Genomic DNA, 18918 nt, shown 5'->3' on the forward strand with positions numbered 1-18918 from the left:
ACCCCCAAACTCCAATTGAATGGCTTGCAATTATCCTTAAAATGCTTCATGATGTGATGACCGTACTTTAAATATACTCTATCTTGCCTCAAAATGACATATAATAACTAATCAAAATTATAATAATAATTTGCGACAAAATCAAAATTTTTCCTGAACAAGTCAGAACTTCAACTGACAATCCCAAAATAGACCTTGATTTCACAAGGAAAATGGCTCATTTAAAAAAAATTAACAAAAAATAATTTTGAGCAATTTTTTTCTCTTTTATAACAGAATTAATAACGATTTTAATATTTAAGAGCATGGAGAGCTTAAGATAATATATTTTTTATTATATTATATAAAAAAAAAAAATATTTGAAAATAATGTAGGGATGAAAAAGACTAAAAATTTCAAATAGGCTGCATATGTAAATACATAGAAATAAAATAGTATAGTGAAGGTGTATTTTAGTACCGATGATTTAATAATAAATAAAAAATAAAAAACCAGTTTGAACAAGGAAGTAAATGAACACAATGCAACAATTAGAGAAGAATAATTCAACACAATGAAGCTTTAAGTATGTCAATACGCTTATAAATAATAGAGCTCAAAAGAAAATAATAGACATTGATAATTAAAATGTTCTTTTATATATACACGTTTTTTTCCAATATTAAAATCCTTACTTCAAATACAATAAAATACTGCATTTACATTAAAAATTAGTTTTTAGTTGTACTAATAACAGAAAAAAATTCAACAACTATACACTGAGAAATAAAATTCAAAATAACACCTACAGAAAAACTTTTGATTTTAGGTTATTCTCTAATTACACTATTTAACTAATTTTAAAAACTGTTTTATTTCTATTTTATTTCAAGCTTCTTTTCAGAGACTTTATGACTTAGCTTTGATAACGTTTTAAAGAAGCACAAATTCACATCAGCAATTTAACTCAAAATTGAAAAGATTTTTACTGCCAAATTTACTATTTCTTAATTAGGTTATATTGAAACTAAAAGTGTTTAAATAGGTAATAAAAAATTAAATAATTAAAAAAGATTTAACATAGTGCGGTTTTAAAATAATAAAAAAAAAACGTTTGGTTTAAACCACATTGGTTTAATATGGCCGACCCTGATATAACACAACCAAAACTATTACTATATGACAATACAATAGTAAAACTTTTTTACAACAAAAATTTCTAACATATGATCATAGGGATTTTATCTTTAAAGGGATCCAACTCCCTGAAATCCCATAAAAATCCCCTTTCTGAATCCCATAAAAATATCATCTGTAATATCATCCAACAAATTGAAATTTCATATAAAAAATTAATTATTATGTTTGCATCAACATTCCCAGTGGCAGAATCATGGCGATATTGTAGCAGAATGTTACTAAATTCTTGCAGAAAGATTTTTTTGGGGGGAGAAGTAAAAAATTTTGCTAGTCTTTTCTGTAGAAATTTTCGAAAGATTTCATCTTTTCTTGAGAATTATACTCAAAAGGTGCCTTTCTTGTGCATTGGAGTGGGGAAAAATGTTTGTTATTTTTCTTTTCTCATTTGAGAATAATGAAGTGAAAAATTTGTTTTTCTTTTCTGCATAAATTTTTGTTCCATTTTTGCATGTAGTTATTACTACTGATTTCCACAAAGCTTATGAAATCCGTTATTTTTAATATGATATTATTTATGACAAAAACTGAATCTCAAAATAAAAACATGCATTTAGTAATCTCTTTTTGAAGAGTCCGATTCGTGTGATTTCGACATCTAACTCAGGGTTGCTTCTCAATTCTGGAGAAGAAGAAAATCCCCTGTGTTTTCTCTGTTCATATTATACACAATATATATTAAAAGGGAAAACACATTCACTATTGTATGAGCTGTATTAGGTTAACTAACTATGCTAGTAGTATACTTAATTGCTGAAAAAACTTAGAGAAAAAAAGAAACAGTTGAACATACTTAAAACAAATAATGCTATATAGTAAATGAAATAGTTTAATAGGTTGCACTCTTTGAGTGGTTACCATTTTTTAAAAATACGAAAATAAGATACAAAATCCCCTGCAATTTTTCAGTTTGATTAGAAATTCTTTGCTTTGTCTATCAATTAATAAAACAATATTATAAGAGTGAACATTACTTGGAAAAAGGGTTGAAAATTTATATTTTAAATGGGAACCTCGTTTAAGCAAAAAGGGACCCAGAAATAGTTCTGGATCCTAAGGACCTGTAATTTCAAAAGTGTAGTTAGAATCACAGAATATGAAAATTCTGCTTTGACAAATTATTAAAACAATAGCTAATTGCATTTTTTTTTTTTATTCTGATTATAAAATATTCACTTTTCATGAGCATCTTTAATTTAAAGATTATAGATTGAAACCCACTTTAAAAATGGACCCTGTAGCCCTGTGTCCCAAGGACCCATATTTAAAAAAAACTAAAACAACTACTAGGTAGCACGCATTTGAACATCAAATTATACTGAATTTGTTATCTTATCCTTCTAAAATTAAGTTCAATACATCCATAATTACTATATTACAAAAATTTTTAAGTCTGAAAAAAAAAGGACGAAATAGACAAACGAAAATCGTAATTCATTGCATACTTATATACAATATTATTAAACATGACAAGAACAATCAGTAAGAAAGAAAATTATTTATAGCATAAAATTTATATATAATCATTAAAAATAGGATCAAAGCATCAAAATAAATAATTATAAATTATTTATTGATATCATTTCCATACCTGCCAACATTGGAGAAATAAAATAATGGATCTTTTACTAACCGAGCCCATTTGGGGTTTACGACTATTGATGTTCAACTCCGTAGCCTTGTCATTTTAAACCCAATCCAGAAGACAGGGGAAGTCCTAGATCAAATATTGGGAGAAATTTGCTTTGTGGAGGACTTTATTATGGAATTAGCATGCATTTGAGTTATGTGGAGAGGAAAACCACGAAAATCCTAGGTTAGCATGACAACAAGGTGACTCTAACTTGTGATCGTCTACCACTGAAGATATTTCACGTCAGCATTGTGGTCAGTGCAAGTCGGATGAGTAATTCGTAACGACCAGTCATTCCTGGGATTTTAACCTAGGTTCACCACATTGGAAGGCGAACGCTCTAACCCCTGAACCATCACGGCTTGACTTAAACTATTAAAACTCAACATACTGCAGTACAGGCAAAAGCACCTTCGGTTGAGGAATAAGAGAAGTATTTTCGCCATCAGTAGATAGTTTATCCCCAATTTTTTTTTTAATTTCTTCAACTAATACGGAGAATTTTGAGAAAATACAGGTAAATAGTAGATAGTCGTAAAATACAGGAGCCTTCGTTAAAAAACAAGAGACCTGGCAGGTATTCATTTCTATTAAAATTTTGGACAAAATAATGAAGAAAATGTACATTATTTTTGTTTAAAAATTCCAACGTTACAAAAAAATTTATATCATTGAGTTAGAAATTTTTAAAAAAAAGAAGGGAAGGAAACACTAACTTTTCAGCTGCATCTGCATTGGCAAATCTTATGACTGCTTTACTTCCTGTTATGAAAAGAACTTTTCCACCACAGTTGGTGGATAATTTTCTTAATTTATTTCTTATTTGTACTTCTTTTCGATTAAGAGGAAGGTCTGTTACTTCTATTTCAGTAGGACGACTAGAGACAGACTGGAAAGAAAAATAGAACGATAAATTTTATATCAAAATAATGAAACTTAAAGAAAAATATGAATAAATAAATAAATGAGTAAAAATATGAAAAAATATATAGACATAAAATATTCATAAATAAATAAAAAAGTAAAAAAAAAACAAACATCTGAATAATTTTTTACCACAAAACTTAAAATGACAACTTTTGATTACATTTTTGAAACAGCGTTATTTTCCTTTTGCTGCTATTTTTGACGAGTTTTTTTTTATTTGATTTTATAACCGCCGTTAAGCAACCAACCCAATTTTTTTGGTTAACTTACGACTACTAATGTTCAACTCCGTAGCCTTGTCATTTTGAACCCAATACAGAAGACAAGGGAACTCCTGGATCAAATATTGGGAGAAATTTGGCTTTCACAGAGGACTTTTTTTAATGGAACTAACCCGTATTTGCTTCACATGGAGAGGAAAACCACGAAAACCTCCCACCGTTATCCTCACGGCAAGGAGATTCTAACCCATGATCCGTCTACCACTGAAGATATTTTACGCGAGTACTGTGGTCGGTGGGCGCCGGGTGCGGAATTCGTATCAACCAGTCTTTGTTGGGATTCGAACCTGATTCACAGCTCAGTTCCTTTTATTGTCAACAGTAAATAATACTCTTGTGTTTGTTTTAGACTTGTGGCAGTGAAAAACAAAACAAATAATGAGCAGGGGGCAAAATATACCTGATCATGCAATTAAGATAAGGAGAAAATTCAAGCAGCACTAAGAAAACTTTCGGTCTGATTAAATGTTTAAAAAAAATGTTGAATTTAAATAAAAAGTGCGTCACTAAAAGTGTTATGACACAAATAACTTTGTATGTCAATTTGTTTATTCATTAGTTTAAATTCCTTAAATTTATGTGTTGGTCATAATAGTTTGTCTACGATAAGAACTCCACCAGCCACAAAGTCTGAGGCCGTCTGCTGCTATGGAAACAAGAATAGAGCAGGGAGGGTAGCTTCTCTTCACTTTAGGGCTAACACAGCAGACTGAAGAAAAATATCCCCTTTTTCTCTCAGACCGATCCCAAAACCAGTCCTAAACAATGATCCCACACCCCTACTTGAAATAGTTCTACCTCGTTACCATAGTCACCACCAAGGGTCTGGACAAATGACCAGAGGAGTTCTCACTTTAGATAAACTATACATTTAATTTTATAAATTATTACTATCTTAATTTATTTTATTTTCTGCAATTTTTAACACATTTGCTAGTTTATTCAAGAATTGCATAAAATCAATTTTACTGTGTAATGTGTTTGCTAGGTGAAAATTTAAAACAAAAAACTGGAATTTTCACGATCCTGAGAATTTTCTGCACCCTTTAAAAGGGTGAGATAAAGCAAGATTGAATTGGAAGTCGATATTTGATGTTGTGGTGATGAATTTGAAAAATTTGCTTTAAGTAAAGTTGTAAGTATTGTAAAATTAAAATATGAAGTATTAGGAAGATTGTCGATGCAATTAAAGTTTTATTGGCGTTTCATATTTCTATGAAGTATTTTCTAAAGAGATTTAATTGTGAAATTTTCCTTCGTACTGTGTTCAGACAGTAAAGGAAGGGCTCCATTATAATTTCGAAACGATGGTAAGCCGGTTTTATTTTATATATGTTTTTTTTTCGTGTTTTTTTTATAGCTTTGTTCATATACAGCACAGAAATAACCCTTACTTCCCAAGTCAAAATTCTTGATGGTTCCATCAAAACATTTTGATGGCTTATTTTGGTTTCAGTGCTATTCATGATGGAATAAAATTTGATGGTCACCATCATTCAACATTTTCCATTATGCGCTCATAGATTTTGATATGCCAACAAACTTCCATCAGTCCATGATGGAAAATACTGGTTTAATCATGGATGGTTGTGCTCCGGAAAAAGTCCAGATTTTTCGCTAACTGCGATTGCGAAATTTTCGGAAATCCAAGGTCCAGAAGTTTCGAGAAATCATCCATCACATTTATGTATAAAAATTCTTGTATATTTTATTTAAAAATATTAGAACTAGAATTTATACTTGGCCTCTCTTTCATTTGCAAATATTTTTTCTGGTAGAATAGTAAATGTGATTAGAGATAAAAGTAAACCTATACATAATTATTAATTTAAATTATGCTGCATATAATCTATTTTGAATTTTACGCTGTGAAAATATCAATGATTTAAATTTATAAAGACATTAATTATTTTATATGCGTCATTATGGGGTTTTACTCAAGAAATTTTCAGGATTTTTGAGTTGGGCTCACAATCACCCCTGCTTTAATACACTATGATGGTTAACCATCAAGAGAACTTTGATTCTCATGAACTAACAATCGATGATGATTCCAACTATACACTTTTATGATGGTCTAATGGGAATTCATGTTCAGGGTTGCCACTCAAGTCTGGAACCCTGTACATATTATACACAATATATTAAGAGGAAACAACAATTACTGTGCTCCTGTGTGAGCTATATTGGGCTTACNCAATCGATGATGATTCCAACTATACACTTTTATGATGGTCTAATGGGAATTCATGTTCAGGCCCCTGCCCATGTTCAATTCCCTGCATTTTCCAGGTTTTCCCCATGGAGTGGCAACCCTGATGTTGGTTCTCAGGAATAAACCATCAAAACATTGTTTTTTTTTTATGTTCATGATCGTACCAACATTTGATTTTTAAGAAACTATGATGGAGATTCGTGATAGTTCAACATGAACAAACCATCAAAACCAGTTGCTATTTTGATGTTGAACCATCATAAAGCAGTCTGAATTCCTACATTGGAGTGATGGTTACTTATGTTGGTTACCATCAAAAAATATAATAGTTCATGATAGGGGTAGGGACAGCCTGGTTGGTAGGGTACAGGGCCTATGTCCAAGAGGTCGTGGGTTCGATCCCTGCCGAACAAAGACTCTCCGTGTAGTAAATGGTGACTGGTGCACGTTAAATCTGTCGAGTCTCAAAGTCCTCCATGTTATCATACCTCTGGGGGTATTGATCCAGGAGTTGCCTTGTCTTCTAAATAGGTTCAAAACTACAAAGCTACAAAGTTAAACATCAGTAGTCTTAAACCCAAAATTGAGTCAGCTGTTCATCGACGATTATAAAATAAAATATAATGGTTCATGATGGAATTATTGATGATTATCATCAAGACTACGTTAGTCCATCAATGGAAAACCACAAAAAATGTTGACTTGGGTCAATATAAAATAAAATAACATGAGAAAATATGTCAGTTGAAAAAGTTAACCTAAAGTTAACTCACTTTGCTGGGACTTCTGGTAGGTAAATCTTGAGTTATACTGGAGAAATCATATTGTTCATGAGCACACGTTAACAATGATTGATGAGCATGGCCTCGATGGATTAATATTATTCTTATGTTATGACGATGACGGAAATCAGACAGATCAGATGCAAAGTTGACATCATCTGAAATAACAATCAGAAATACAAATTATTTATCACAAAGCTTCCATTTATGACTATTTCATTATGACAAGAAGGAGGAAAAAAAACATTTAAGCAAGGCGAGTTAGAATTAACCCTTTGACTACTGACGGGACTTATTTGTCCCAACAAATGCTTAAAAATTACTAATGGACATATGTATCCCACCATTAAGTACGGCCAGGACATATATGTCCTAGCCTCTAAATTGATAACCGCTTGTCAGAAAAATCCAAAATACTAAATTTGCCTTATTTGTGACCTATTTTGTCCTTTTGAAAAATAAACGAGACAAAAAAATAATTTTTTAAAATTCATAGTCAAAGGGTAAAATAAAATTTGCTTTTCTGTAATCACATAATACTCCCAGTAACAACTTTCTATAGCTGCCAAAATAGTCAACAATCTAATATTTGAAGTCGGGACGGCTCAGGGGATAGAGCAGGGATGGATTAAATTTTTTGGTCGAGGGCAAAAAGTTCGGTGGTCTAAGAAAAAACGTCTAAAATAAAAATAAAAACAATATACAAGTTTTAATTTAAATATTTAATGAGATGAATAAAATTGCAATTTCATTTTTAAAAGTTCCTTATATTGAGGTTCCAAGTGAGATGTACTTATTTTAAGGAACAAGTCTAAATCTTTGTCTGTTAGTCTATTTCTGAAATGATTTTTTCTAAGGTTCATTGTTGAAAACACTTGTTCACATATATAAGATGAAGCAATTGTATTGATTATCTGGGCATGAAATATTAAATTTGGGAAACTAGCTTTTGGTAATTATTTGTAAAACTCAAACTTTGCCATATTTAGAAACAACTGCTTCAAATGGCGCCAATCTACGGCTATTCCATAAAGAACTTCTGCTTTCAATATTTTACCAAGCGAACTGTCTGTGCTAGCTATTTTCATCAATTTATGTTTTGTAGAACAAAAATAGAGAAAGTAAAAAGGTCACCAGTACTTTGTTAAAAAAGAAGGAACAAAAATAACTTTAAACAAAGTAGAGAAGAAAATGGATGTATATTGTTTATATTCACCACAGATTGGCATGTTAAAATACTATCCGCGAGAGGGATAAAACCTTTCGGCTGGTCACAGTTTGCCTATCCCTTGGATAGAGTGTTCGCTTTCCAATGATATGAACCAGATTCAAATCCCAGTCATGGCAGGGTTCCCACTCAATTTCAGAAAAAGATTCCCTGAGTTATCCAGGTATACTAGGTGAATTCAATGAAAATTAAGATCATATTTTCATCAGAAAACTTTGATTCTTTTATTTGCAATGCGAAATATTAGATTTTCTGTGTAAAAAAATATTATGAAATGAGGAAGGGAGCATTTCAGTTCGATTAAAATGTGAAATTTTTACAACAAATAATTGTAATAGATGTTAGAATTATTTAACACGAATCTTAACAACTGATTAATGTTACTGAGAATTTTAAGACTGGTTATTTTCCAGATATGATGTAGGAATATTCCAAGTTTTTGCAAAAAAATTGCAGCTTCTCTGGCTATTTCCTGATTTTTGGAGTTAAAATAAAATTCCCTGACAATTCCAGGCTTCCCATGTTCATCCTAACTTGTGGGAACCATGCATGGCTGATCGATATGAATTCTGCACCCAGTTTACACTGACTACAGTGCTGACGTAAAATATCCTCAATGGTAGACCGATCATGGGTTAGTGTCCCCTTGCCGTTAGGCTAACGGTGGGAGGTTTTCGCATTTTCCTCTCCGTGTAACCTAATTGCGGTTTAGTTCCATAAAAAGTTCTCCACAAAGGCAACTTTTTCCCAATACTTGATATAGGAGTTCTCTTGGTTCTGGATTGGATTCAAAATTACAAAGTTACGAGTAGTCGTAAACCAAAAAAATTGTGTCGGCTGTTTAACGACGGCTATAAAATAAAATCTACTATCAGACTCAGGGTTCATAAGATTTTACTCAATCTGTAGGTCTGCTAAGGAATGAACGATTAAAAATCAATTTAAAATCAGAGAAGTCAATCATTTAACCAGTGCAAAAAATTCGTAATTTTCAAGTCACTCTCTCTATATCTTAAGAAGAAAAAAAATTGCCACATTATTACCATTGCTATTTCATAAAACTTTAATCATTGGCTTCTCAATCTCATACCACAAAAACTATTGAATGAAAAGACGTATAATGTTTCATATTATTTGGAAAAGGCTTAAGGAACATTCTGAGCTGCAAATACTATTCAAACAGTCATTAATTTCAGAATTATTTCATGGCAAGTTTCTTTCAGACGCATAATTCAGTCCAGCAAAAACTACAAGCAGGTGAATTGCACTTTTTTTGAAGCCACATACTCTTTTGTTTGCAGATGGGAAAAATCCTTTAACTTTGTCCAAATTTCGGAAAAATGGAGTAGATTTGCTTACATTTCAAGCATTATTATTCGGAATAATTAAATTTCAGAACAATTAAATAGTTTTTGGAAAAATTAAATATCTCAGCTTCTTGGTGTAAAAGAAAAATTAAATACCAGGGTTGTAAAAAAAAAATTAGGTTTTTATAAAGAAAAAATTTTACAAATTATTTTTCATATAATTAAAAATTTTATATAAAAAGAAGAGTTCTTGCTTAAATCAGGTTTATTTGGTTTAAACCAAGCTCATTTGGTTTCAACAGGAATTTTTCGGTTTATTTAAAGAAAAAGGTTAAATAATAATATTTTTAGGTAACTAAAGCAATTCATTGAAAACTTTTTTAACAATCAATTAACATTTCCAATATAATTTTTTTTTAAAAATATATACATTAATTTAGTAAAGCATGTAAAAAAAGAAAATTTTTCCTTGCTTAACAGTACAGATAGAAATAATAAACTTTATAATTTGCATGGCGTATTATCTTATAGGGACAAAAGGGGGAAAGGACAAAGTCCTCTTTTCATTTGATCCTTCAGAAGGAAAGAAATTGCTCGTAGAATAGACTTTAATTCTTAGGGAGTAATAATTTCAGTTCCTATGAATTAGTTAAATCCGAGTCCAACTGCGTAGATATTTAAAAAGCATAATTTTGCATCATACCTGGCGAAAATCAACATGATAAAGACGAAAAAGAATCTCATTTTTGAAAATTAAGCACTTTTCAAAAACACCCAATGAAAAAAGCACCTTTAAGAGCTTTCAAAAAAACGAAAATCGAAAATAAGCACCTTTAAGCACTTTTTAAGAATGCTACGCACCATGTGTAGATGATTTCAGACCTGTTATTGTTTACCACAGAGTTTGATACTTGAGGAAAAAAGACTTGTAGTGAGAACACAGGTAAGATAATTTACCTGATATGAGTAGCAAAGTAGAAGGTGAGCCATGAGTATCGACATATCGCTTCATACACTGCTTCAGCTTATCGTCTGCAGCATTCTTACTAGTTGCACTAATGTGAACCACTGTCACCTACAAACATTAACAAAAAATAAATTTTTAACATCAACATCAAATAGTCTTCTATTTAATACTAATAATTTGATATATAATTTCTCATTTATACAACAAATTGTCTTCTATTTAAATACAGGGTATCTGCTACATTTTAGATTTTCATATACTTGACTTTTTCACGAATAATTCCAAGAATTTTTTATGACTTACTGAAGTTACTATTTTTTCCGACAAAAATACAACAATACATTAAAAAAAGCATTATAATAACATTAATTGAAATGGTAGGTATAACCATAACTGATATACTCTGCATCTTCATATTTGTTAATTTTAAACTTAAAAAAAAAACAGAGTAAAGAAAGAGTTCAAGCAATAAAATAGCTGAAAAAATACAAAAGCAAATAACTAAATACTGTCAGATATATGTAGTTATTTAAAGCTGTTTTATTTCTTCATACATTTATTACAACAAGATAAAAACATTTTATATTTTAATAGAATATGATTATGAGTGGGAATTTTGCTACAAACTTAGACATTTGGAACATTGGAACACTGTGAAATTGGGTGGGGTAGGGGGGGGGTAAATTCTATTTTAAAAATTAAATTTTTTGGCAATCTAAACCCATGACTTTCCATGAATTTTTTTTAAAAAATAGTTAAAATTATGACATTTCATGACAAATTTTGTTCAATACCAAAATCCATGACTTTCTATGATTTTTCATGACTTTCCAGGTTCTGAGATACTCATCATATTAGATGAGAAGAGTAAATATCATATTAGAAGAGTTAATAGATCAATGGTAAAAATAGAGGTTGCATCAAATAATGAATATCGACTAATCTACACTAATGATTTTGTAAAAGTTCATAGGCAAGTCGTTTTATTAAAAATTAGGTCTAATTTATGTTTTACAATTACATTAAATACATTGTAAAAGTCGTGGTGGCTCAGGGTGGAGAGTGTTCGCCTTCCAAAGAGGTGAACTGGTTGATGACTGGTTGGCACAAATTCTGCATCCGGCTTGCACCTACTACAGAGTTGACGTGAAATATCCTCAGTGGTAGACCGATCATAGGTTAGTGTCCCCTTGCCAACAGGCTAACCATAGGAGGTTTCAGTGGTTTTCCTCTCCAATGAGGAGTAGTTCCATTAAAAAGGAACTAACCTCCATGAAGGCAAATTTCTTCCAATACTTGATCCAGGAGTTCCCTTACCTTCTGGATTGGGTTCAAAATCATAAGGCTGCAGAGTTCAACATTAGCAGTCGTAAACCCCCCAAAAATGGGTCAACTGTTCAATGACGGTTATAAAATAAAATACAGTAGAGAACCAATTATCTGGGATGCTCGGGACCATCGCTATCCCGGATGTCTGGATTTCCCGGTTTTCTGGATCGACCAAAAAGTGTCGTTAATCTATGTTTCATCGAACCCGAATTACAAGGAAAAAGTGTAACGCATAAAGTAAGAGAAAAAAGAAAGGCACTCCTAAATTTAAAAAGAAAAAAAAAATGGTAGAAAAATAACATTTAAAAGTATAAAAAAATTTGCACGTTTAGACAAGAAAAACAAGTTTAAAAAATACAAAATTCTCATATTTATTTTTTAAAAATAATTACTAAATTAACTAATATAAACAAAACCAATGATTAAATAACGCAATATATTTCATACCTAACTATACGGGGGAAGCGATAAAATAAAAGGAAAACTTATTCATCTAAATAAAAACACTTGAAAATTATCAAACCGAAACGATAGTTAAAAAAGGCACTAGCATAAATATCAAAACCCGGAACAAGGCAAGATCAACGGAATTTAAAAAAAAAAAACTAACCATAAAATTTATGAATAAAAAGAAATAATTTATTGTGTGAGAAATTTATCGTGAAAAGAAAAAAAATCAAACGTAGTGGAATCAGAAAAACAAAACTGCAATCTGCTTCATAAAATAATCCTATGTTTTAATTAATTACCACTTCTCCTTTTATTTATTTATTTTTTTTATTGATAAAAACATGATTTTTAATTACAGCAGATGTGATTCCACATCAAGAAAAACTTGCAAATGATACCGCACTTCCAAAGAATCAGAATTTATTCAAAAGAAAAAGATTTTATTTTTATTAATCGATGTCAAATAGATAAATATATTTTTCTCTTTCATCTTCTGTTCACTGATATGCATGCAATGCATTTTCCCCACCCCCCTCGTAAATCAAACAGAAAATGAAATCAGCATGCCACACCCTTGAGTTTGATTGACGGCCTAAAGGAGAAAAAAACACATTCCTTCCTTCCCTGTCTCCTCTCGATCTTCAAGGTCAAGGAGGAAATGATGTTTCTCTGGGTAAGCGGGGGAAAAAATGCTCCCCTTCCTTACATTTCCACTACTCAACTTCAAGGATGAGTCCAATTTCTGCTTTTTTTTCTTCTTCATAATCGTTCTAGTTTAAAATGGCGGGAAAACTGCGAAAATTTTTTCCATGTTTTCCGGTTATCTGGATACCGGATAAATGGTTCTCTACTGTATATTGTAATGAAATTAAGGAACTTCATTTTTTTAACAGAAGCATTATAAGGGGGCTATTATTATGTAATTTAAAAATAAATTTTTAATTTTCTCCACTAACCCTGCCTGCCTATCCCTTTTGTTATAAAATACCATGAAGCATAGGATGCAGTTAATAATCTCTATTTTGCTACCAATGACTGTCAATAGTTTCCAACTTGAACACTTGGATTTAGAACATTCTGCGACATATCCAAGGTTACAAGTTAGCAACCATTTTTTTCTTTTGGTTGCTCACCTAGTTGCTTATTGATAGAATACCATAGAGATTTTCATACGTTATTTTTTCCTTCTCAGAGTTTCAACGCTTCCTCATTTGTTTATGCTGCAGCGTTTTCCTGTGAGTTTTTTTCTATTAAAAACCGACTATTCTTTTTTTGTCAAAGCGAAAGTTAATCACCATTTCTCGGGATTTTATTTTGTTATGAGTTTCAAGGTAGAATTGAGTTTTGCCAGACACTGTAATGCAAGAAGTCTTTAAGGATGTGGAGTATAGGTGTGCGGAGCTTTACATTTGCTGTATATCATGGTGTTGCACAAGCAGAACTATTTTTATGACTGAATTAGCATTTAGGGGACTGGGTGTCATTTCAAGGAAAGAGAGTAACAGAGCAATTGAAGAGTCTTTAAGAAATACATCTTGACATTCCCGTTATCGAGGAAATGAAAAAAAATATGGTTAAAACAAAATGCATAGGTAAGATTAATTCAGATCAGAAATTATTGTGTAGACAATTAATCAATATTTTACTTAAAAAAACACTGTGTGCAATTTACCATTCTTTGTGATTTAAGAATATGGCATTTTATAAAAAGAAGAATTGGTACCATACTTCTAAGGTAAGTCCTTTATTCTTTTACTACCCTTTTCGCGTATCTGCATTCGACAAACATTCAAAACTTCTTGTTATTTTAAAAAATAGAGCTTTCATTAACACTTTAAAGATTGAAAATAATAACTTTTATCACTTACCTATGTTTTAACATAAATTTAAAAGTATTTTCATTAAGCCATACTAGTTTTTTGACATAAATAAAAGATTTATGAAAAAAATGTTTTTAATTTGTAATCTATGAGTGAAATGATTAATTACAGCATACAACTGAAAGTTAAATTATTGTGGATGAAAATATTTTCTATCAGAAGTGATTTTTTCGTGACTGAGTGAACAAGAGTTTTCAATTCAGGAATACGACACTAATAGTATTTAATACGTAGAATGGGGTCGGGATAGGCTGGTTGGCAGGGCGTTGGTCTCATGTCCATTAGAATGGGGGCTCGAATCCAGCTGGCTATAGACCGTGAAGTAAAGGGTGACTGGCGCTTGTTAAATCTTTTGGGTCACAGAGTCCTCTATGTTCCCACAACAAATTATATCTCTCAGAGTACTGAAATGAAGACTTAATAATTTTCTGGTTCTGGTCAATATTATGATCTATGAATGAATGAATGGATATACAAATGGGTCCACCCGAACCGTGTAAACAGGTGTACGAGAAGTGGAATTCCTGGCCATAGATGGCACCACTAGAAAAGAAGATAGCTTGCCTTAATGGCCTACGAAAACAATAGAATAAAAAATGATAAAGAAAATAAGTATTCAGTAAATAATTAAAAAAATTTATTATTTAAAAACCATATTTTCAAAATTATGAAAGCACTATGGAATGAAGTAATTTTGCTTTGCGACTGGAAATCGATATTTTCCAATGTGAAAAAATACAAAAAGAAAAAGATTATTTTAGAAAGTAATATTTACCCAGCTTAAATAGAAATTCGCCATACTGATTCTCTATGTTAAAAGTGAACCAGCATGACTGAAAAAAGGAACAGAATATTTTGCTGATATGAAGATTCATTTGTTTTTAAATCAATGCAAATACAAAACCTTAGACAACATGGACAGGAAAAAATCCAGTTGATTTAACATAGCAATAAAATTTCATAATAATTGTTGCATAATGTACTAAATATTTTACGCATAGAAAATTTTAGGGATTTTTATAGTCATTAAAATAGAAAGACAGTATTATTTTCCAGTTACGATTGACATTAAACATAACAATATCAACAATTACAATTTTTTCAACATTTCAACATTAACAACTTTCTTATAATTTTGAATATTAATATTTATTTAAATCATCAAAGATAGTAAAAAAAATTTGTTTAATTAATATAAAAAGAGAGTTCTGAATAAAAATAAACTGAACATTCTAAAACTTATTTCAATAAATGAGGTTCGCTTCATTGTGTATTAGTAATACTTATTTAAATATTCAAGCAAGCAAGGAATAATCTGTACTAAACTCCTATTTCAATAGGGATTTTTTTTTAGGAAACTCATTCAATTTTGGGGAATTTTCTAAAATGTGCAAAAACCAGGAGAATTTTAATTAAACAAGTCGATCCAGGAGAAACTGGCAAAATCCAGTAATCAACTGGAAAAGCTATTCTAAGATACTTTATTAATTAAAACATGAAAGAAAATTACCTGTGCATAAAGCAATTCTTGGATAACATATTTACTCTCTTTATTAATATCACAGACACACATAAACTCTGCCTCACGATGCTTGGTGAAAAATTTCTCCCTAATGTTCTGGGCAAGTACAATAGCGGACTTTCCTTTTGGAACCTGGCAGTTTTCAATGTCCCAAAACACCCCAATGGGAGGAAGAACGTTGTGGGTAATGGCATTTTGGAATCTAGCAGCTATATTACTTTTAGATCCTTCTGAAACAAAACATGTCAATTAAACACCATACTTTTAAGTCACAGATAAAAGAGAAATACTTAAAAATATAAGGCTTTTAGAATAAGGGTACATGCACAACTTTCTTTTACTCTCAAAAAAGAATTCCCTAAGTCAAAATTTTTTATGGTTTTCTGCTGATGGACCAGCATAATCTTGATGATAACTAGAGATGCAACGGATATCCGGCAGGCAGTTTCTATCCGGCTAGTAGGCCGGATATTATGATTATCCGGCAGTAACATTTGGCTCAAAATAAAATATTGAGTAGAAAGGTAAAAATGAAATATATATATATATATATAATTCATCACAATGATGGTAGAAAATGTAATTTTAACATAAAAATCAACATTCTTTTCAAATATACTTTTTTTTATACTTATAGTGTTTATAAAATAAAGAAATTATACTTAAAATATGCATTAGGTTTTAGTTTTTATCTCGGTCATGCCTACAACAGCTATGTTATACTAACCATTGATATAAATATCCTTAAAGTATGTTAGTATTTTGAAAGTTATGTAATATAACATAGTATGTAGTACAGTACAGAACCCGTTATCCGGAAATCAGAAAACCGGAAAACCAAAAAACCGGAACGAAATTCGATAAATNGGTATAAAATTACAACAGAATATATTTACTGTACAGATATACATATCAGATATACATATTTATTATATTATAATTATATAATAGCCAACCTCTTTGATTTTCAAAATAAAATGAAGTAAAATCAAAAACAAATAAAAACATATAAATGTTAACTAATAAATAACTAATTTCATTTAAAAAAAAAATTCTAGTTTCACTTGATTTAAAAAATTGAGAAAAGATCTGAATGGTTGGCAGTTATATTAAAGACAAATATTAGAATAAAGTAATAATCGATCTGAGGAATTGTTTCATCAATACTTATTTTAAAAAAAAGTATTGTGGCCAGATACCTGATATCCGGCTCAAAGATTGACCGGATATCCGGTATCCGGCCAAATTAAGATCCCTTGCATCACTAATGATAACCATCAATAATTCCATCATGAACCATTATATTTTTGATGGTAACCATCATAAGTAACCATCACCCCAAAGTAGGAATTCAGACTGATTTATGAAAGTCCGACATAAGAATAGCATCATTTTTTGATGGTTTGTTTATGTTCAATCATCAGAAATTTTCATCATAGTTTCTTAGAAATCAAATGTTGGATGATCATGAACCATCATCTGATGACCCAACATAAAAAAACAAACAAATAGTTTTGATGGTTTATTCCTATGAATCAACAAGAATTTCCAATGAACCATCATAGAAATGTTTTGTTGGGACCATCATGGATTGTTAGCTCTTGAGAATCAAACTTCTCTTGACGGTTAGCCATCATAGTATTAAAGTAGCATTTCCATCATGGAGTGATGGAAGTTTGCTGGCACATCTAAAATCATGAATGCATAATGGAAAATGGTGGACCATCATGAATCGCACTGAAACCAACATAAACCATCAAACTTTTTTGATTTGACCTTAGTGGCACTCAATGGTTTGAGGGATTGACTTCAAATACAAGTTACGAAATCAGACACAAAAACATACTTTCTCTGAATAAACATACCGTTTCTTCAACGGATTCGGATTTCTGAGCCCCAAAATGTAGGGGGTAGCAGCATTCGGGGAATTATGGTCACCATAGTTTGGTCAGGAGATCAGTCCACAGTTTGGACGCCTTAATGATAATTTTACTTTTTGCTATATTTTGATCTCAAGAAATTTTTAAGTGAATTGAAAATTTTTTGCACACAATTATGAAAACTATTTATAATTTTTTATTAATTTACTTAATAATTGTCAACAAAACAATTTTGAATTGTAAGATATAAAATTTTATATCATTTTAAAGAATGTTATTTTACATAGCAAAATATAAAACTTAAGGTTGAATAGATCCTGAGAAATCCAATTTTGAAGAAAAAATCGTATATTGATTTCTCAAGAACTATTCAACCGACTTTGTTCAAATTTTGTCTTTTACTATGCAAAATTACATTCGTTAAAATGACATAAAAAATTTTATGTCTTACAATACAAATTTTTTCGACTATTATTAAATGAATTAATAAAAAATAATAAATATTTATTTAATAATTATAATAATAAATATTTAAAGTTATTTGCAACATGGAATTATTTTTGAATTAACTAATTTTATAACTGTACCCAAGAAGTTTTCAATTCGCTTAAAGGTATAATGAAATACACAAAAAGTAAATTTAAATCAAGGGGTTGAAATTTTGAACCACTCTCCTGATCAAAATATGGGGACCATAGTCCAAATACATGGGAGAGAAAAAAATAGGTATGTGTATTCAGAAAAAGTATGTTTTTGTGTCTGATTTCATAACTTAAAATATTGTATGCACTACCATTAACCATTAAGACTGCACTACCTCAAACCATTAAGATTGAGTCCTAAAACGTGAAAATCCAATCATTAGATCAAAAGTTATACGGGGTGGTCCATTTATTTATTTACGCACTGTACATTGTGATGCATGGGGACCTACACTCTATGAATCTCATGGTGGAAATTCACATTTTCGATCAGTAATAGACAATTTTTTTAACAAAAATTTATGTTCACACAATCGAACTTAAATCATACGTATTAAATTGTTTTAAAGTTTATTCAGTTAAATAACAGAGAGAGAGAGAGTTAAATGTTGTTGTGTCCAATCCTTCTGGATCTAGCAACAGCTAGATCAGATCCATGAGACCATTTACCCCAGCAAAGTCCAGCACCAGAAGTGGACTTGCATGTACATCTTCCTGAGCTAACCCTAATCAATCGAGGATATGTCCAGGGGAAGCCAGTAACAGATAACACTTCATGTAAGTCTGGTAGACCTTTTGGCCGGATTCAAAAGTCATGCATTTCAGGTGCCCACTTATAAGTCTCGAGACAGCCGTTTG

General features: G+C 30.8%; 1 protein-coding gene across 6 annotated transcripts in view; it reads right to left on the bottom strand.

Moving 5' to 3' along the window:
• LOC107446979 (meiosis regulator and mRNA stability factor 1-like protein) overlaps nt 1–18918 on the bottom strand; it is an 88185-nt gene that overhangs the window by 64064 nt on the left and 5203 nt on the right. For 3 of the 6 annotated variants that reach the window (XM_016061771.4, XM_016061770.4, XM_043054413.2), the window contains exons 3-6: nt 15687–15928; nt 10508–10625; nt 7007–7173; nt 3527–3699 (exon numbers count right to left, since the gene is read on the bottom strand). In XM_016061771.4, coding sequence (XP_015917257.2) covers nt 3527–3699; nt 7007–7173; nt 10508–10625; nt 15687–15928 — 700 coding nt within the window. The remainder of the gene's footprint in view (nt 1–3526; nt 3700–7006; nt 7174–10507; nt 10626–15686; nt 15929–18918) is intronic. The other 3 variants (XM_016061772.4, XM_071180919.1, XM_043054415.2) reach the window with 1 other exon arrangement.

The sequence above is a fragment of the Parasteatoda tepidariorum genome, chromosome 5 (genome assembly GCF_043381705.1).
Source record: "Parasteatoda tepidariorum isolate YZ-2023 chromosome 5, CAS_Ptep_4.0, whole genome shotgun sequence".
Lineage (NCBI taxonomy): Eukaryota > Metazoa > Arthropoda > Arachnida > Araneae > Theridiidae > Parasteatoda > Parasteatoda tepidariorum.